Source organism: Elgaria multicarinata, chromosome 11 (assembly GCF_023053635.1).
Source record: "Elgaria multicarinata webbii isolate HBS135686 ecotype San Diego chromosome 11, rElgMul1.1.pri, whole genome shotgun sequence".
NCBI lineage: Eukaryota > Metazoa > Chordata > Lepidosauria > Squamata > Anguidae > Elgaria > Elgaria multicarinata.
This window is the reverse complement of record NC_086181.1, coordinates 12,338,359-12,359,828: the sequence shown is the minus strand read 5'-3', so window position 1 is coordinate 12,359,828 and position 21,470 is coordinate 12,338,359. Positions and strand designations below refer to the sequence as shown.

Sequence of the window (21,470 nt, the reverse complement as noted above, 5' to 3'; positions counted from 1 at the left end):
CTATGGGGAAATGGAGCTCCAAATCTCAGGATCACAAGCAAGATGATTTTCTTCATAGGCTTAGTGGGACCTGTCAATAATAGACATTCTTACTGAAACCCAAAGGACCAGCAATTGACTCCTCTCCTAAAATTAGAAAGCTAATTAGAGCTGGACTCCTAGGAAGTAATGTTTTCCCCCCATTCCCAACCAGCTTGCTTTAAAGCAACCTTACGCATGCCAGCTGCCTGATGCCTTTGTTAAGGGTGTGTTCCCATTGCCTCTTTCCAAAGGGCAAGAGTGAGAGTAATCTCTAGAAATTATTATAAAATAAAATTCAAAAAACCCAAGGAAACTAATGCCCTGTTACCCCTGCTTCCTCCCCCCCACCCCCAGCCCAGAACATCCCCCCTCCCTCCCCAGTGCACTTTCGATGAACCTGTGAAATTGTAGCAATGGCCCTTGAAGTGCAGTGGGGGGAATGATTTAGGAGAATATTAAAGGCAGTGTGGAGATTCAAAGGCGCCTCTCTCGGGGAGATGTGGAGAAATACGCAGCACAGATGGGCTGCACAGATTAAACATTTCCGTCACATTGTTTCCAAATTGTGTTGCGGTGCCTGAGGGTTGGCACTGCGGTCAGAGCGGCGCAGCGGAGTGGTACGAAGCAGCCACGCTTTTATGGAATAAATATTAATACGGCAGTGCCACGTGATTTTGCGATCCCATTGGCTCGGGGTGATTGGGGAGGGGAGGGGGGAGAAATGCTGCAGCCTTAGCTATTGTCTCTGAATTTGGTTAGGGTTTCTCTGATGATGGTGGTGGTGGTGGTGGTAGTTTTGTGGGGTGAGGATAAATAGTATCAGGATGGTAAAGCGCTTTGCAAATATAAAAAGAACTGGGGTGGACCAGATGATCTTCAAGTCCACCTCCTTCCTAAGGCAGCAAAACTGGTCTTATGGGAGGGGTAGCAGCACCACAACCATACCGGCTTGCATGTCTTCCCCCCACCCCACCCCCATGGCTTTTATTCTGTTTAAGAGCTGCCACTTAGCATTATTATGTTTTAATTCCCAGGGTGAGTAAAATAATACCAGTGCTCTAAATCCAGCATGCAAGCTTTTCAGTTACACAGGATTCATCCTCCAGCTGGAAGTTCAAGAAATGAAAAAATAAATGCTTGAAAGTATTTTTAAACTAAACATTCTATATGGAACTAAGGTAAATATATTAGCACTTTAGCATTATTGGATGGGAGCAGAATTCTCAGGCAAATTCGGTTACCAGTCTCCCCCCCTTCTTTTTTTCTGTGTGTGTGGGGTAGTATTTCCCAATTATAGGTGCTGATGGTTTTAAAGAATTTTGAGAGAGAAAATTAAGAAGTTGTAAAAATGATAAATTTTGCAACTTGGTGCTTTTTTAAAACTCTAGACTTAAATTTATCAATAAGTAAATCTAATTGGGTTTTGTTTTAACATATCTCTCAGCGATGGGTTTTAAATGGAACGTGGAAATGTCCAAACTGGGAGGGATGACTAGATTATTGCTGCAGAGAGATGATGTTTCTTTTTGCCTTCCAACTTCAGTTATTAACATGTAGGGCTCTTCAGTCTTTGGAGAGTATGCCTCAGACAGTTACTCCATGGGCTGTGTATAATGGGTCCTCATTGGCTACTTCACATAGCAGACTATCAGAGTTAGAAGTAGGGTGACCATATGAAAAGGAGGACAGGGCTCCTGTGTCTTTAACAGTTTCATAGAAAAGGGAATTTCAGCAGGTGTCATTTGTATATATGCAGAACCTGGTGAAATTCCCTCTTCATCCCAACAGTAAAAGCTGCAGGAGCCCTGCCCTCTTTAGCTAAAGTGACCAGATACAAAAGAAGGCAGGGCTCCTGCAGCTGTAACTGTTGTGACTGAGGTCTTGACTGAGGTCTCTGATCCATTAAACTCTGATCCATTAAACTTTCATGTGGAGGCAACATTATGGAGTTCAGTAGTGGGGTGAGCAAAGAGCTTTAGTTGGGAGTGGGGTAAGTCCAGAAGTAAAGAAAGTTGTGCTTTTCACACAATGGGATAGATATGCCTATTCAATCGTTTGAAAAAGTAGTCACTCAGGTCCTTACTAGACATAACAATGGTATGAATTCTTGTGTGTGTTTGTATGTTTTTGACATGTACACAGGGCTGGCCCTTCCGTTAGGCAAAGTGAAGCTATTGCCTCAGGCAGCAGGTGCTGAGAGGCAACAGCGTGGCATTGGAGGAGAGACCTGTGGGCCAAGTAGCCTACTCTGCAGACCCTAAATTAGTCTGTAGCCTTCAACGGCAGTAGAGGATACTATTCCATCATCATTGTTGAAGACTGATCTATCTGCTGGACCAGTCAGCTTTTGTACATGGAATGGGGAGGGACGCCATCCTGTCCTTTGGTTCAGGCAGCAAAATGCTTTGGGCTGCCCCTGGTTGTACAGTCCTTAGTTTCATATCTGTAAGATAAGGAATGTTCAGCCACACTTGTGCCTGCCAACTCCAACAGTCCAACTACAAATCTCATATGGCGTGCCCATATTAAACTTAACACCACACTGATGTCCCATTTCATCTTATTAAACAGGTCTTTATCCATCAGCACTGTACACTGATCTTGGCTTTTCAGTGCTTAGATACAGTGGGTTGGCTTTAAGATACAGGTACTCCTGAGAAATAATCACATATACTCTGAAACAGAAGTGAGAGTGCAGCGATTTACCCCTCTTCCACCTGTCCAAAACGGTGCCGTTGGTGAGAAAAAACAGGATGAAGATGGATTATCCAAACTGGCTCTTCTAGCAGCTGGGATTAAATTGACCCAAAGGAGATGAGAACTGAAGTTACTCAATGGTTTCATTTGATCTAGGGCTCACTCAAACCAGCATTGTATATCAGGACCTAATCCTGAAATATGTGGAATAATCCTGAAGCAAGAAGGTACCTTTGAGGACCTTCAGTACTGAGCAACTGCAGTGAGCCACTACATTTAGAATAGCTACAAGGCCCTCCTCTGCTGCAAGTCAGAGCCAAATACCATGTGTCTTATTCAATCAATAATACAAGGCTGTCAGGAATGGCAGATTTTGAACCAGAAGCTCTGAACATCAGGCACCAATTTCCTATTCCCTGCACCACCTGGACTCTTTGCAGGCAGCTCAAGCAGGATACAAACCTTGCAGACCAGAATCCCTCCTTGGAATCAAGTGATTTCAGAGAACTAGTCATGTCCCACCACCAGCCTGAAGCTCAGCATCTGCTGCATATCCCCATTCTGGGCAACCAGGGATACTGATTTGATCTGGAGGGAAAACACTTCCCTGATCCCTAATATCGGTGTGAATGGAACGTAGCAATTAGAAGGTCCTCTCAAGGAAAACGTAATTGGTTGTTATCTCTGCATCACACAATATCCTAGAATCATAGGATTTGAGGAGGCATGTAGACCATCTAGACCAAGCCCTTCCGGGGATGTGAAGAGTGCTATCATTTGCCCCCTCAAGTTTTCTCTTCAGATAAAACATCTCCAGCTCCTTCTACCTTTCCTCATAAGACTTGCTTTCTATCTTTGTTGTCCTCCTCTGAACCTGTTTCTGTTTGGCTCCATTCTTCTTAAAATGTGACATCCAGTACTGCACACAGTTCTCCAGATGCAGTCTGACTAGTATAGAATAAAGTGGAAATATTGCTTCCTGAGTTAAAAACTATGGTTCTATTAACACAGCTTAAAATGCATTGGCGTTTTTTGTAGTCACATCACACCGCTGACTCATGTTCAGCTTGTGATCACCTACAATCCTTTTCACCTATACTACTTGTCAAGCCAGGTATCCCCCATCCTATTCATTTGCATTTGATTTGTTGTGATTGTTATGCTTTTGAATCTGTGTCTTGTTGAATTTCACTTTGTTCATTTCAGCCCAGTCTTCCATTCAATCAAAAACATTCTGAATGTTATCCCAGTCTTCTGAGGGATTAGCTACAAATTTGATAAGGATTCCCACCACCCCTTCATTCTACTCATTAATTAAAACTAGTGTGACCATATGGAAAGGAGGACAGGGCTCCTGTCTCTTTAACAGTTGCATAGAAAAGGGGATTTCAGCAGGTGTCATTTGTGTGCATGCAGCACCTGGTGAAATTCCCTCTTCATCACACAGTTAAAGCTGCAGGAGCCCTGCCCACTTTTATATCTGGTCATTCTAGTATAGCTCCTGCAGCTTTTACTGTTGGGATGAAGAGGGAATTTCACCAGGTGCTGCATGCATACAAATGACACCTGCTGAAATTCCCTTTTCTATAGAACTGTTAAAGATACAGGAGCACTGTCCTCCTTTTCATATAGTCACCCTAATTAAAATGCTGAAGAGTCCTGCAGCACCTGACTTGAAACCTCCATCCAGTTTGGTGAGAAATCATTGATGAACGGTCTCTGAGTACTGTTCCCACCAGCTGTGAATCCACCTGACAATATTATCATCTAGCCCACATTTAACCAGTTTGCTAAACAAAATATCATGCAGAAGTTTGTAAAATCCTTTACTGAAGTTAAGATTCATTATGTCCACTGCATTCCCAAAATCCACAAAAGCAAGCAACCCGTTCAAAAGAAAAGATAAGGTTAGTATGCCAGGATTTATTCTTGATAAATTCATGATGGCTTCTTCTAATCATCCCATCAGGATACTTCCAAATGGGCCGCTTGCTATCCATTCTAGTATCTTCCTCCCCTTTTTGAACACTGGGAAAACATTTGCATGTCTCTTCAGTCCTATGGCACTTCACCTGTCTCCAGGATTTCTCAAAAATGATAGGTTCTGAAAAACATCAGCAAATCCCTTTCGACCCTAGGATGCAATTCATCTGACCCTGAAGATTTGAGCCCATTTAAGGTAACTAAGGGCAAATCTACACAGAGTCTTCGGGGCGCCTGGAGTGCGCCTGCAGTGCGCCCCGAAATCAATGATGTAGACAGTACCTTAAGCGTTCCAAAAAGAGGAGGAGGAGGCCCCGCTTCGCCCCTCGCGGGTGAAGAGTTGCCGGGCCCGGCGGCTTCGCTGGGGAATCGGCTGCGTCCTTGGCGCTGCCCACCTGCCCGCTGGCCTCCTGTTGCCAGCGAAAGAGCCACCCGGGTCATAGAGTTTGGCGGAAGAAGCCGCCGGCGGCTTCTTCCGCCGAGCTCTCTGACCCGGGTGGGCCTGGGTGGCTCTTTCGCCAGCAACAGGAGGCCGGCGGGCAGGTGGGCTGCACCAAGGACGCAGCCGATTCCCCGGCGAAGCCACCAGGCCCGGCAACTCTTCACCCGCGAGGGGCGATGCGGGTCCTCCTCCTCCGCCGCCTCTTTTTAGAACGCTTAAGGTACTGTCTACATCATCGATTTCAGGGCGCACCGCAGGCGCACTCCAGGCGTCCCGAAGACTCTGTGTAGATTTGCCCCATGTATTTCCTGATCGACTCCTTCACATGAACGACAATTCTGACTAGTCACATACATGGTACCTATGTGGAGTTGAAAATATGGACACAAGTCCTTCCCTAGCTGTGGCTGTTCCTAATGTTCTAGAGGACACCTGAGGTCATTTGAAGAGGACATAGTCATACTTAGAATAGACTCATTGAAATCAGTAAGACATTAGTTAATTATGAGTAAGTCCCATTGATTTGAATGGGTCTACTCTAAGCATGAATAAGTCTGGATCCAACCCCCAGTGCCTAGGGTTAAATAGACCAGGGCCGGATCTACGCTACTGCTTTAAAGCGCTTTATAACAGTTATAAAGCGCTTTAACTGCTTTAAAGCGCTATAAAACTGTTATAAAGCACTTTAAAGCAGTAGTGTAGATCCGGCCCAGACTTCAGTGACAGAGACTATGTATTTCTTGTACTACACCGTGGCTTCCTACCTCACTGGGATGTTGTGATACTGTTGTCTGACTTTGAGCAACAGAGCAAGTAGGCAGACAGATCTGACTCACAAAATGCAAGCCACTAGGAAGTTCCCTGTGAAAACCCCATTGAAAATGCCTGGGAGCTGCACAGGAGAAATGAATAGGTCCTGAGGCACAATTGGACCCTGGCGCCGTTCTTTCTTTCAGAAATTAGCCACCATGCTCAGGTTTCTTCATTTCTGGTGAGAAGTCCTAAATTTTGTTCTGAGATGGCTTTCGGCCCTGGGCCAGCTTTTGAGGTAAACAGATGTCTGCGGTGACCCAATATAAAACCCTCCCATGTCAAGCGACCTTCCAATAATGCGTGACACAGCTCACCTATGAATTAGAGGCCTCCATTTTACTAACAATAATGTACGACACTCCGGCGCTAATAATGGGGCCAAGCAATCATATACCGATAAGCCTGTGATTGATTTTGGCTTTTCTCCTCAGCATCCGTCATCCCGCCATTGATCTTCTGTGAGCGACTGGGGCTGATTAACTGCATCGCTGAAGTAGGATCGGGGTGGTTTATGAGGCGCTTGGACTGTAACTAGAGCTAAGGTGGGGTGGAGGAGTAAATATTGCTAGCTCAGCGTTGGCAAGATCGGGTGTGGAGCCAGCCCTTTTTTCAGTTCAGGTGACATCTCACTACAGAACAGAGAGGCTGCCTGCAGGTTTGAGGTCTCTACCGTGGGCTTAATTGCGAGCTAGAATATATCAGCCCCAGAACCTGTTTTCAGTGCTATGGCTCTGCTGTAGAACATGCAAAGTACGTAAGAAAAAGAATGTGCCTCTGAGCATGTGTAGTGCTTCTTTCGCTTAAAACTGAGGGCAGAGCTACACATTATGAGAAACGGGGCTAGCGGCAAAAACAGCAGCCCCGTGTTGCATTCTCCAGTCTCTTGAGGTCACACTGTGGGCATGTCTACACCAGCCATTTATCCCGGGATCGTTCCAGGATCATCCCTGTGCATCCAAATGACACGCAGGGGTTCCCGGGAACAGGCAGGGATGATCCCTCCATTTTCCTGGGATAATCCTTAGGTGTAAAAAGGGCCTGTGTGTTTCCTCATCATTGCTTCATTGGTTGTCAGCAGCAAGGGAAAAAGCAATGTGATGACATCAGGAGGACATCGGACTACTTTTAATACAAGTTAGGGAGGAGGGAGGAGAGAACTCAAAAATGAACTTGCTGTTACTAATGGCAGGTAGTTCCACTTCAAAAAAACAAACAAACCAGGATATCCAGTCCCTAGACAACCTAGAATTAGAGGAGGAAATTCCTTTGAGTGTTTATTCCTGGCACCTCTTGTTTCTGAAAATTAGCCACACTGTCGACCTCTTGGGGGCTGACTACCATTATGAAGACTGTCTACTCGTTTTGAGACCTATCTATAGCCATGTTGCAGTTTCCCTTTCCTCTCATTAGTGTCATTCAAAGTTCTGCAAATTATTTTACTGCTTTGTTGTCAGGAGTGTTGGCAGCTGATGCAAGTGGGGTAAGCTTTGCAAGAGCTAAGCGCTAAATCCCAAGGCATCCATAATTAGAAAAATAGAGATTTTAATTTTTGTAAGACAAATGCATTTCAGAGAATTGGTTTGAAATCTACGCCTACCCACCCCAAATTCATTTTCCTCTTCATTATTTGAAGCTAGAACTAGTTTCTGTGTTGCTTAGTTTGTTTATTTATTTATTTATTACATTTATTTATTACATTTATGTACCGCCCCATAGCCGAAGCTCTCTGGGCGGTTTACAAAATGTGATGCCTGCAGGAAAGTGCTTACTCATGGAGATGCTGGCCATGTACATAGTAACATGGCAAGATGTACATTACATACATCTCGCACAACATGTGTAGCAACTGCTCTGAGGAGGCTGCTATATGCACTAAGGCTAAGCATGTGGTAAGCATAATTTAAATATCCCCCTTCCCACTTGAAACTTTGGCACAAATAATGGCTTTTCTATGCTTTTATGTAGGGCAAATAACATCTAAAGTCCTTGTTAACAAGCATCTGGTTTTCCCCATAGGTTGGTTCACTTGTAGAATGTATGCAGAAGATCCCAGCTTCAGCATTTGGCCGTGGCATCTCTAGCTTTAACAATATCAGGTAGCAGAACCAGGCAAGATTGCAGGAGGGGCTGTGGCTCAGTGGTAGAGCACCTGCTTTGCATGCAGAAGGTCTCAGGTTCAATCCCTGGCGTCTCCAGATGGGGCTGGAAAAATTCCTCCCTGAAACCTGGAAAAGCTGCTGCCAGCCAGTATCGACAATACTGGGCTAGATGGATTGATAGTCTGACTCAGTATATGGGGGCTGCCTACCTTCCTAAGGATATTTGCTGAAGAATTTCCAAAGGAATAGCTGTGCTATTCTGTCGCAGCAAAAACAACAAAGAGTTGTGTGGCCAGAATAAAGACATTTGTTAGTGTTTAGGGTTCCACAAACTTGTTGTTGTCTTTGCTGAAGAGTTAACATGACCACTAAGAAATAGCAACCAGCATCTGGGCTTACAGGGAAAGGCTTCCCATTATATTTGTGCCCCACATCTCTTTTTATATACAAGTTAAGTAGAGCCTACAGCCTTGAGATGTTTCCGTCCTGCCCCTTAAAGGCATCTCAGTGGTCATCTTGGGTAGTTGCTGAGCTGTCATGCAGAACGTTTTGCAAATAGAGAAACAGTGGGGATGGGGGCAGACGGAAATTAAAAGCAAGCAGCTCTGTCACAGGGGTCTTCATTCTCTTTTCCGGCTTACGAGAGCTGCCTGCTGTTTCCTCCCAGTCTTGCTCCCGCTACCCCCTGCCGCTACCTGCTTGCTAAGGCATTTTCTCCTGGCACGGTAGAGAGAGTCCAGACATTGAGACAGGAGGCATGCAAAGGACACCCGTGACGCTGTAGAAAAGCAGTAAAACAGCCACAGGGAAGCCCGTGAGGAGGCTGAGAGTAGCCAGGAAATTTTCCCCATGTTGCTTGTCAGCATCCTATTTTGGTTTATACAATATGTCCTCTCTCATAGCTTTAGATGTCATTCTTCCATTTGTTGGTGGGCACCAGCAATAGAAATACTTCGGTGCGTGTGTGATCATTCCATGAAAAGCCCCCACCTCTCAAGATTGTGCAGCACGCATCTGTTCCAGATTTGCTCTTGGCATGGAATCTGGGAGCCAAAATTGTACTTTTAATTATGGTTTCCTTTGCGTGTTTTGGAGTTCTTTCTTTTTTTTAATTGGAAGGGATGTCATCTCTGAACTGAGCTTATGCTGCGTTCTTGAGATAATTGAACACTCATTAGTTAATACATACCCACCTCTTTTGGGGTGCTTCCAGACAGAGGGTTCCAAGTGATCCCATTCAAGAAACATTGTGCAGCTATTCCATCTTTCCTTCTTTAGCGGATTTTTCATTTTAAGAAAAAAGACAGAAAACACTGGAGGGGTACAAATTGAAGACTCAGAGCATCATCAGAGAAGCGTTTTATCCTACGCTTGTGACTAGTCACTTACAGATCTTTGCGGGTCATTTTGATGACGCAGTAATCCTGCAGCACGTCTCCCGCTCCATTTCCCTGTTTTCACATCTTAAAATAAGCCACAGAAAACCTGATTTTTTAAAAATAACTCAGGATTTGTCAGGATTTCCTGCCATGCACAGGAAAGTTCCGCTGTAAAGGGCGCTGTTCCCATTGTTCTGGAGGGGCCACGTGGTCTCACTCCTTCATGTAATTTGAGCTTGTCCCCAATACGGAAATGAAGCAGGGAGCAGAGCAACAGTACATTACGGTAGGGAAATGTGATTTCCATGATCCTGAATATCATCTGCCCTCCCTTTAAAATTTTGTGAATGAGGCAGGGCAATTGCACAATAAAAGTCTCTTTTGGAAGCATCGTTTGTTCAGACAGTGATTACAGATAAGAGTGAAGTCCTGCAATCCCATCCCCCTAGCCACGGTCCAGTCTCAGAGCCCAAAACACACCAATTCCTCCTTATTTTTGGTACAGTACATCTCAAGCTGATTTCACTATGCAACACATAATTTTATGCAGTGGTTTCAATCTCTCTCTCTCTCTCTCTCTCGTACGAGACCATGTGCTAAAATTTGTGGCTGAGGCCTTAATGTTTTGGAAGCCTTAATGTTTTACCCAGAATATCCTTTCATCCTGGCTCAGGAGAGGGGTTTGGGTTCGAATTCACTGTACATTCCAAAGCCCACTCTCCCTTTAGAAACTGAACTCTGTATTTGCCACCACTCAACAACAATAAAGCATCCATACAGTTCAATGCAAATGAAATCAATCACCGAAAATAATACTGCAGCCTTCTCCAGGACTGAAATGCTTCCTTGAGTGACTGAAAAAGAAAAGAAAACCATACCTGCACAGCTAAAAGCTATTCGGGCTCAGGCTTTACTGAACCTCCCAGGGCAAAGACTTCCAAAATTAGAGGCAACTAAGAACCTGGCATGCTTGAAGAGTTGCCGGGAACCTGGTTCCACAGAAGGGCTCATAACTAACACCAGCCCTGAGACTCCCTCAAAAAAATAAATTCTGGGCCAACACTGAGCAGTGCCAGGTGGCTGAGTACAGTCGCCATTTTAATTTTCCACAATTCCCCCATGTAGAGTCATTCCAGGACATTATGAGGAAATTTAAATGGCAGATAGACACATCGGCCCGGTGCTGCTCAGAGTGCTGCTGGTGCCCACTAGCGCTGCCAGCTGAGTTACCAGGGCCCACTGACAGGAGGGGGCCCATCCAAGCACACTTTGCTCAGGAACATCTTTGGAGCCAGTCCTGCAGTATGCAGTATTTTGTACTAGATGCATTGTAAAATGATTCCATGGGGGTAGCTGTAGACGTCATGCTGGAAGAAGAGGTCCAGTCTCTAAATTACGGTCGTTAGGAGTTGAGACCACCCCTGGACTGGGCCAAGAACACAATCGGAAACCACTGTGAATGCCAGATTCCTGCAAGCCGGGAATCTTGCTGGGGCGTGAGGTAGGGTCATCGCCTGTTAACTCTGAGAAATATTGCAGGGGGTCCTGGGCCATGCTCTCCATGGGGAGCCAGCCGTCATGCAGAGAGGCCAAGAGCCCGGATGCCAGTTCTGGTGTGCTGGTTCTGGCACGGCGAGCAACCCTTGAACTCCCCCCACCCCAAAGCTGCTTAATCCACCCTTGTGCTCAACTCCAGTGGAGGCTAATGGCTCCGATATCCGTGGGGCAATGACTCTGCTCCAGGTTTTAGTCAGAACTCTGAAAGAGCTAAAATGGATTCAGCACCTTGGATGTTCTGACTGAAACCTGGAGCTGATTCACCGCCCCACTGACATCGTAGCCACCAGCCTCCGCTGCTCAACTCTAATTTGGATCACTGGACGCATGCAGGTAGAGAGGGTCTAGTGCTCACTGGAATTTGCCTCCACATTTTCTGCTGAAGAAGTCATCCTCTCCATCAACCCCTACCAGAAAAAAAAAATCCCCGCACTAAGCAAAGCCCAAACCACCAGCATCAGCAGCTTATGGAGGGAAGCTGGCAAATTAGCACCTCCAGACGCAAGGCAGGGTTCACCTCGGGCCGGGGCTCTGCCAGTGCAACTTCCTCCATTTTAATAGTTTAATAAAAATTAGCATAATTAACGAACATCTGTATGATCCAGAGCGGTGCAATTTGGCACTCGGAAACGAGAGCTTAAACATTATTGCTGGGAGTTTAATGTTGTTTTAATTCTTTTTGGCACAGCGCAGGGAAATAAAGCGCCCGGCGCCGATGGTTCTCGGCTTGCGCTCATTTGCATTCCATTCTTCCTTTTTTGATTATGAGCAATTGCCGGCTCCCCGGCAATCCATCAAAGCCGAAATTGTTTTAAAATACCTCACAGTGCTCAGGCCAAAGCTACGTGTGGAAGGTGGGTCAGGTCTCAATCTTTCCGTTCCGCATCCGCCCATCTGGCCCCGTTGACCCTCTTCTGTGTCTTTTCCCAGCGCCTTGGGCTTGGTTCACACATGCGTGATGTGCATCACTTGATTACTCTGTGCTGGATAACTGTCACAGAATGTGTGAACTGACTCGACCGAAAAGCTTTGTGCATGAACTGGCATCAACTGATGTGAAAGATGTCTGCATCTGCGGTGATTAATCCACCATGACTCATTCACCATGCAAGTTGCATTTGGTATTGCAGTCAACAAGTGGCAAACATACGTGTACAAAACAATCCATGGCACTCCGGAAGTTGTTGGACTGCAATTCCCATTATGCATCACCATTGGTAATGCTGGCTAGGGATGATGAGTGTTGCAGTCTAACAATATCTGGTGGGCCACATGTTTGGCTCTCCTGCTTTATACTGAGTGCCGCTGGGACTCAAGCACGTCTGGAAACCCTCTTGGCTGAAAACTTTTACTCCTAATATGTGTGTGGTAGAAGGGGGTGTTCTAAAGAGAAAAGCACTCTGAATATGCTCAGAAGACCTCTCTTCATTATTATTATTTCACATGATTCTGTAGCAATTCAAGGAACAAAGCGCATGACAGCCTGGCACCACTCACTGGCTAGTGAACCAAAAGCTGCTAGGAACATGTTCACTGATAAGGAGAGGGTAATGACAGTATGGCCCCAACCACTGGCTAGGGAGCTGACAGTGCTCAGAATTCACACACACACACACACACACACAGAGAGAGAGAGAGAGAGAGAGAGAGAGAGAGAGAGAGAATTCACACACACACACAGAGAGAGAGAGAGAGAGAGAGAGAGAGAATTCACACACACAGAGAGAGAGACGAAACTCCACCAGAATTTCCAGCTCTATGTCACAGCAAAATGCTCTGTTTATGGCAATTATGCAAGCAGTAGGAATACTTTTTTGTAACTATGAGCATCATCAGATGAGTGTTTTATCGCACACACGTTACCGGCCACTCACGGTTTTTCGTGGGTCGTTTTGACAATACCATCTGCCTCCTGTGCATCTCCAGCTCCTTCTGATCTTTTTTCTGCGACAAAATAAGACCCTGTAGATCCAATTTTTTCTTTTTGAGGCGAAACTTGCCACCATTTCCTGCTATGTGCAGGAAAAGCAGCATGATAAAAATGCCCACTGAATGGACCACATGGTCATTGCTGCTTCCTCTTTCTTCCCTGTGTGAAGACAGAGGAAGCTGTTCATCTCTATTGTGGGACAGAAAAGTGATGGTAGGGAAACATGATTTCCCACTATCTGATGACACTCTAAGCCACTTTAGCTTGCAGGTGGAGGAATGCATGTTTGAATATGCCCCCACAGTCTAACAAACACTTCACATAGAAAACTGTTACATCAAGTAAAGCCCAGTCTGAACCCTTCTTCCAGACATGCTGTTTTTCTATATGCACAGAATTTTATCCAGCAAGGATCATTTGACCAGCAGCCTAAAGTAATACAATCCAGTAAAGGTTTTTACTGATTGATTTGATGATGATATCAGATTATTCTATTTCGGACCTTTTACTGACTTATTGAGGGAAATCTCTTTTTTTTAGTAGTAGTTGCTCCCACCATTTTTTTCCACATGTAAAATTATAAATTATGACTCTATGCCACCCTGAGGCTTGGGAATAATGCAGGGTAAACAAATAAACAAAAGTCCCAGGCTGAAACATTTGTAAACAGGCTCCAGGGCAGGGGGGGGGGGGGGTTGCTCAAACTAACTTCTGCCTAGTCTCCTATTGTTCTCCGTTTTCACCGTTTGTGGAGCATATGTCTGTCTTTGGGCATGTTTACACTATAGGCTTAAATTGGTTTCAGGGCTGGCTCCAGGTTTAAGAGGTCCTTGGCCCACCATTGGAATGTGCCCCCAAAAGCTTGTCCTAAATAGAATTCGGCCCTTGGGCTGAAAGAGATTCCAAGTAACGTTGGAGAACATGAGGATTTCGCACATTGCCCGGTGAATGTGCATAGTGCCTAAGTGGAGAATATGCATAGTGACCAGACAGTAGCTGCATTTGGACAACACAATAGTCAATGGTGGGTTAATAGTCAACTCCAGGGTTGATTATCAAGGGGGCACTCCCCACACAACATGATTATAATCAACCATGGAATAGATTAACCCCAGCGTCAAGTTGACTATTAGTCAACTGTGTGTTTGATTGACACATCCCCGCCCTCTCTCCACCCCAGTCTTCCCATCAGCCATTGCAAGTTCTGCCAGCTGGACTAGAGCAGCAGCCACTGCTTTGGTCACTCTTCCCGGAAGACTCTGTAGTTAGCTGAAATAGTCAACTCAATGGGGCGAAATAGTTCACGGAGCCTGACAGACAACATGCTAACCAACAGTTGTACAACTAATCAACTGCAAAGCGTTTTTTTCCCATTGGTTATTTTGGGGGGAATAGTCAGCCATGGGGTGGTTTCTGCCTGACAGACAACACAATAACCAATGTTTGACTATTCAACTAACAGTTGGCTACTAAAACCACCGTTGGTTATTGTGTTGTCTGAACACAGCCAGTATATGAAATACCCTGTTGATGCTATTGTGAACATGTTTCTCGAAATCATTTAGAGATTATGCACATTGATTGGGCATTCTGCAAAATCCCCATTTTGCTGTGCTGCTCAGTTGTGCACATTCTCCTCAGTGTCTGGTGTATATGCACAATTGCCAGTATATGCACATTCTTCTCATTCAATCCATTCACAATAACCTCAACATGGATATATATGCCTTCTGCTAGTGAAATAAGCAGCAGCATGAATACATGTGTGTACTATAGAGATGGGAGTGGTTTTTTTTTATATAAAAATGTTTTCTGATCTGAACACAAACATGGTATGAACAAGTCAGCCATAGAAAGGAGAATCATAGAGATGAGTAGATATATCCCAAGGGATCATCTGGAATTCTAGACCATCTCCCCAGCCCAAATCATCTGACCCTACAAATGTCCCAATTTTTAAAAAGCTCCTAGAAGGCAGATTCTGCAGCCTTCTTGAGTCAGCTTGTACCTGGGGATAGCTGGAGAATTCTTCCTGGTATTTAACATTGCATTGTTATGCTCCTACTATAACTGTTTTATTGAACTTGGCCGCTAATTTTTATACACACTTTGGCTTGTTTATTACATCTGTTGTTTTGATTTTGTAAGCGGCCTTCTATGCTATTTTATGGAGAGGGTGTGATCCCTCATCAGTCTGTCATCTTGGTATTGCAGAGTTGCTGACTTTAAAAAAAGTTTACATAGAGGAACCTCCAGAATAACAATAGACTTATCTGTTAAATATGATGCCTGCCTCCAAACCTCCTCAAGAAACAACCACAAAATAGTGCTCAACCAGGTGGGGAGAGGCATTTCCCCTTTCCCAGCAACAGATGATGCTCCCAGTCCAGGTGAAGATGTGTGCATTGCATTCCATTGGGCAATACATTCATGAAGAAAAGGAGGGGACTTAAAGCCCTGTGGTGATACGCCCATGCGTTGCTTGGCGCTACTTACACATGGAGAACATAAGCAGGAATTGCACATGTAAAACAGGCTAATAATAATAATGTACATTAGTCATTTATTATTAATAATAAACAGTACTTAGCATTTAGATAGCACTTCACCTGCATTGTCTCAGTGATCCTTATAAAAATACTGTAATGTTTAGTCAATATTATTATCCCCATAGTTCAGTCGGTGGTACTGAGGCTGGAGATTTTTTGCTGTGTTAAAAGATTTGGCAATGAATATTAATATTTCTCTTAAGGAGTCCAGTTGGAAAAACGATGGCAAGGGAAAGTAGTGTGGACGTAGGAAAGTCTGTGGCAGAGGTGAGAATTCAAGCCCATCACATCAAGGCCCCTTACTCAGCTATTTTTCTTAGAGTTGTCCTTGTTTTACTTCCAGGAATACAACATGTATGGCTGGTGGATCGGAGAGCTGAACAGCATTGTGGGGATTGTCCCAAAGGATTATCTTATGCCTGCCTACGACGTGGAAGAAAGATGAACAGCAGGTAAAACAAGGCTTGGTGCATGTTGTTATTGTGGATTGGGGGAGGAAGGAAAGCAACGACAGTGTGGAAACTCCTTTAGGTTTAATCACCTCCCACTGGGCAGTTTCCATCCCTTGCACTTGCACAGCTCCTATTCATTTCAGTAAGGCTCTAGTGTGATAGGATTCCCCAGAGAACTGTGTCCCAAGTCTCAGATCTCGCTGTGTCAGAGGGTGTGGCATGGGGCAGGGAGGGAGGAAGTCATCCTTCACCCTGCACAGTGGTCCTGATGAAATTACACATGCAGGCATGTGTGCACTCAAACACACGCGCGCACACACACTCAAGTACTATTTGCCCTGAGGATGAAGACGCTACTAGTGCCAAAATCAAAATAGTCCTCTATCCATACTATGGCCTGACCCTGCTTGCACCACCCCCACCAGCCTACTGGTTTTTTTAAAAAAAAAAACCACAGATGCAAATACAAATAAATGTTTACATGTCATCTAGACTTCACTCTGCCACCCCTAATAGAACCTAAAATCCACGACTGACTCGGTTTTTGCATAGTAAGGCAATATAGAGATACACAGTAGTACAGTCAGTCTTAGTAAAGGAACTTTACTGTGGCTCTTTGTGCTTCTAGTCTGTATTCTGATGCCTGCACTGCAGGTAGTCCATCTTCCCCAGCTGCTTACAAAGCATTCACTTGCTAAGCTGGCAGTCTTCCCTCAGAGCTGCCTTGGAGTTAACTGAGCAGCACTTAAGAGGATTGAAGCACATAGTGTTATTTTTAATAACTACCAGGATATGATGCTATTACTTCACAGTGTTGTCAGGATTATGCTAGTTGAAACAAATGTGACCCAGAGAGAAGAAGGGATGGACATTTGATAAGGAGAGAAAGAGTGGAGGCTAGGCAGTTGTTCATCTGTATTCTGTAATTAATCTGGTTCTCAATATTTCTAAATCTTTAGATACTGATGAGATATAGAGGCATTATATGACTTATTCTCAACTATAGAAAGAAGGCAATTATACTTCCCTTTGCAAATATTTGTTTTATATAGGCAGAAATAAATTGTTGGCTGGTGAAACGAGAATCAGCTATTTTTCTGTCCTGTCTGATGAGGAGCAATATGTAACTCCAAAAGCTTGCATAGTTTCTTGCTAGAAGTTGGCCCCGTAGAAACTATTGATCATCTTCCCTATCTCTTAAACCTGTTAAGAATTCAGATCTGGCTACTATTGACTAATGGGAAAGGGCTGAATGATCCACAAGTTTGTCTCAGGACAGGTGTTCTTAAGATGTGATTGCAAGAGTGATCATCTAGTTGTCAGGTGCTGAGTATTACACAAATCTGGAAGCTTTGCCCTCCAATCCAAGAACTCAGTCCATAAAATCCAGATATGCCGGGACTGATAGTATGCAGATAGTGAAAGGAAGGTACTTCATCCATGCTTAGAGGCATTCTTGTCTTTTTCTTATTGTGTGTGCTTGATGTCCAAACTCTGTCATTGGAAGCAAATTCTAGGGCTGGATCTTGGTGAGATGTGACTCAAATTGAGCCCTGAATGGTGAACCCCCTATTTTTGCATTATTAGGGATGATGTCCCCCAGCCTGTGAGCAAGGTCAGCGCTTGAAACATTTTTAGAGGGTTTGTTGAAAGGGCATGGCCAGCAATGTCTCTTGCTGTTTTTTCGCACTCTGCCTGGATTAAACCTAGAGGAGTATTGTCTCTGGCTCCATCTTCTGGTTTTTCCTCTCTGCTGGAGCGAGTTAGGATGACCTGACATGCAAGGAAAGCATTGGGATTCTCAGAGGTGAATTTTGAGATAGCAAATTCAATAAGATCATTGTCATGTGTGGGAGGGGGGGAAGCATGTTTATTCAGAGTGGGGCTAGGGGTGGAATAACTGGCTCAGCAGTGATTTTAAAGATGTGTAGGAGTTTTGGTAGACATCAAACTACGGTAGTTCAAAAGACCTTTGGAGATTTTATTGAATGAGTTGCCCACGCTGTGGCCTGCAAGGGTGTCACAACTGTTACAGGCAGTCAGAATTTGTGGCAAGAGGGCCTGTGGAGCTGGCTGTGGCATGGAGTCAGGGTTGCTCTTCTGCCTTCTCCTCATCTCATTAGACTTAGGCCCAAGGCCACTTCAAGGTGTGCAGAGGGGCTTTATACAAACGTAGTATACACTAGAATGGCATTCCGAAATACTTTACATTTGACTTGAGGCATGCTTGTGCCAAACATTTGCTGCCACTATTTTATTGACAGCGAGGTTGCTCTGGGTTTTGTTGGACCTGGGCAAAAAATACACGGTGGGGCCCCTCGCACCCCAGCAAATGCACCGTGCTCACTTCATGGATTCATAACCCATACTTCCCTGTGATCTCGTCATCTGAGGCCCTCCTCCAGGCACCTCCTCCAAGTTCGGAGGTTGGCAAGAAGACACAGGGCCTTCTCGGTGGTGACCCTTCAATTGTGGAACTCTCTTCCCGCTGAGATATGCCTAGCACCAATATCATCATCCTTTCGGCATCAGGTTAAGACTTTCCTCTACTCCCAGGCATATGACAGCATATGATAAGATTTTAACAGGTCCTGGGATTTTTTATTGTTAAGTGTTTTAAATTGTTTTATAAATGGTATTTCTATTATGTTTTACATTGTAATTTTAAGATTTTAATCTTTTGCAAATTGCCTTGGGGGCTTTGGCTATTGGGCAGTATAGAAATGTAATAATTCTTCACCATCATCATTATCTTCTCCCAAGTCCTGAGTAAATAGCAAGAACGTGAGTTTAGGGAACATGCCAGAACAAAAGTAACATAACCGGTTTACCCTTCCAATGGGGCAGGCCTGCTGCTTGGATGACATAAAAGAGTGTTGCATTGAGAGGGGCGAGTAGTCTTCTTCAGCAAGAGCACACTGCTTCATGTCACTTCTGTGATCCTTAATCCACTCTCCCTGCTGGTTTCCCAGATGCCAAGGATGGAGGAGTTAGGAATTCTGAGTGGCCTGGGCCTTGGCTAGGTAGGCACTTTAAACATCCATGGGCCCTGGGCAACTGCTCAGCTTCCATGTTCTGGTGCCTTCTAGTAAATAGTTGTCTGTATTCAACTTTAGGTTTTTCATTTCCAAAGGGAAATTGCATTTTTTTCATTCGCAGCTTCCCCCCACCCCCACCCCGGAGGCTAACTTTATACGGTATAATCTGAAATCTCCAAGCAGGGCCTATTTTGTGATCCAAGAGTGAAGATACATCTAGCATTTAAAGGGTGATCACATCAGGTTCTTTAACCATGCTGCAAAACTAGCTTTGCAGCTTTTGTTGCAGACATACATTCCCAAAGTCCAGAAACTTTGGAGGGAAAGGGGGACCTCACAAATGGAGCCAGTATTGACCAACAGTACACTCCAACTGAGAAAACAAAGAAGGGGAGGGAGTCTTTTAAAATAGTGTTCCCCAACTGGTGGTGGGACATGCTGGGGGTTGTAATCCAATACTTCTGAAAGGCACCAGGTTGAGAAAGATTGCTTTAAAAGGTCCTGAGCAGATCCTAGACATAACAATTTTAGAGTGATGGAGCCACTCTGGAAGTATGCTCACTTTGTTCTACTTAGCAGTGATCTCCGCACACCCAAAAATTAATGGTTCCGCTGTTTTGCAACACGAGTGAAATATGGCTGTCGCAGACTGCCTAGTGCCCATGTCACCAGGAAACTTCCCCCTCCCAAAAAGTCCATAGAGCAGCTCCTACTTCAAACAAATGTTTCCTTTCTTTTTCTTTTTTTTAACAAATGAAGGCAATCAATGAACTTACAAACCACTAAACATACTCATGACACTTTATGAATTACAGTGCAGGCAGCCTACCTGAAGCATGAGGGGAGAGCTAAGACTTACAGCTGAACTAACATTTGATCTGCTGGTATATACTACAAACGAGAAGGATCTTGGAATTGTTGTAGATCACAAGCTGTAGATCACAAGCTGAATATGAGCCAACAGTGCGATATGGCTGCAAGAAAGGCAAATGCTATTTTGGGCTGCATTAATAGAAGTATAGCTTCCAAATCACGTGAGGTACTGGTTCCTCTCTATTCGGCCCTGGTTAGGCCTCATCTAGAGTATTGCATCCAGTTCTGGGCTCCACAATTCAAGAAGGACGCAGACAAGCTGGAGCTTGTTCAGAGGAGGGCAACCAGGATGGTCAGGGGTCTGGAAACAAAGCCCTATGAAGAGAGACTGAAAGAACTGGGCATGTTTAGCCTGGAGAAGAGAAGATTGAGGGGAGACATGATAGCACTCTTCAAATACTTAAAAGGTTGTCACACAGAGGAGGGCCAGGATCTCTTCTCGATCCTCCCAGAGTGCAGGACACGGAATAACGGGCTCAAGTTAAAGGAAGCCAGATTCCAGCTGGACATCAGGAAAAACTTCCTGACTGTTAGAGCAGTGCGACAATGGAATCAGTTACCTAGGGAGGTTGTGGGCTCTCCCACACTAGAGGCCTTCAAGAGGCAGCTGGACAACCATCTGTCAGGGATGCTTTAGGGTGGATTCTTGCATTGAGCAGGGGGTTGGACTCGATGGCCTTGTAGGCCCCTTCCAACTCTGCTATGATAGCAAATCTGAGAGAAATCTGGGCTCATATTCTGACTGAGGGGCCTCTTGTGAATTGTCTTTATATATTAAATCTATCTTCACCCCCAGTTGTTGGGCTGCCTGTAACTCTAGCATATTCAGACCACACTGAACTCTTGAAGTGTGGAGATCAGTAACAAACAAAACCTATTAATGATTATATTTTCATCTTTTCCCCTCTCAGTAAATATTCACATTCATTTTGTGTTCACTCCTAGATAACATGGGTCTCATCACTTCCCATCTCTTTGCTTTGCTGACGCAACAGAAATCCTTCTCAGCACCCTCTTTGCTATTCTGAAGAAAAAGACACCTTCTCCACCATTTGTTTAGATCTTTTTACACTGAAATGTGGTACTTCACATCCTAGACTTTGCCTCCAGTACTTTTCCCATGGGGCGCATGCCCTGGTTCCAGACTGCTGTTCACTCTAAGGGGGCGCTGGCATTCTGTGTACTTCGGGAGAATTGCTCTGCTAGTTTGGTGATGGTTTACAGTTACTTATTTTTGCAGAACACTCAAGAGGAAGGATGTTTTGATGATATTTCAGAATAAATACTTTTGTCATTCTCTGACTGGAAAGTGTTTATTGTGCTGAAGTTGTTTTTATAATGGGATGGTCAGCTTTATTGTTTTAGCTGAAGGCCACGACATGCGGTACAAAATATAATTATTAGAATAAAACATGATTCTAATAAAATACCCAGTAAAAATAACCTCCAAGTTAGATTACTGCAATGCGCTCTACGTAGGGCTGCCTTTGAAGACGGTTCGGAAGCTGCAGCTCGTGCAAAATGCAGCGGCCAGATTGATTTCGGGAACCAGAAGGTTTGACCATATAACACCTGCTCTGGTCCGCTTGCACTGGCTGCCTGTATGTTTCCGAGCCCAATTCAAGGTGCTGGTTTTG

The 21,470-nt window shown here is 44.6% G+C and overlaps 1 protein-coding gene across 1 annotated transcript in view; it reads left to right on the top strand.

Annotated features, from left to right (window-relative positions):
- SKAP1 (src kinase associated phosphoprotein 1) overlaps positions 1-21,084 on the top strand; it is a 385,397-nt gene extending 364,313 nt beyond the window's left edge. Inside the window, exons 12-13 of the mRNA XM_063138165.1 lie at positions 15,814-15,922; positions 20,779-21,084. Coding sequence (XP_062994235.1) covers positions 15,814-15,915 — 102 coding nt within the window. The 3' untranslated portion in view covers positions 15,916-15,922; positions 20,779-21,084. The remainder of the gene's footprint in view (positions 1-15,813; positions 15,923-20,778) is intronic.
- Positions 21,085-21,470: the final 386 nt, after the last annotated feature.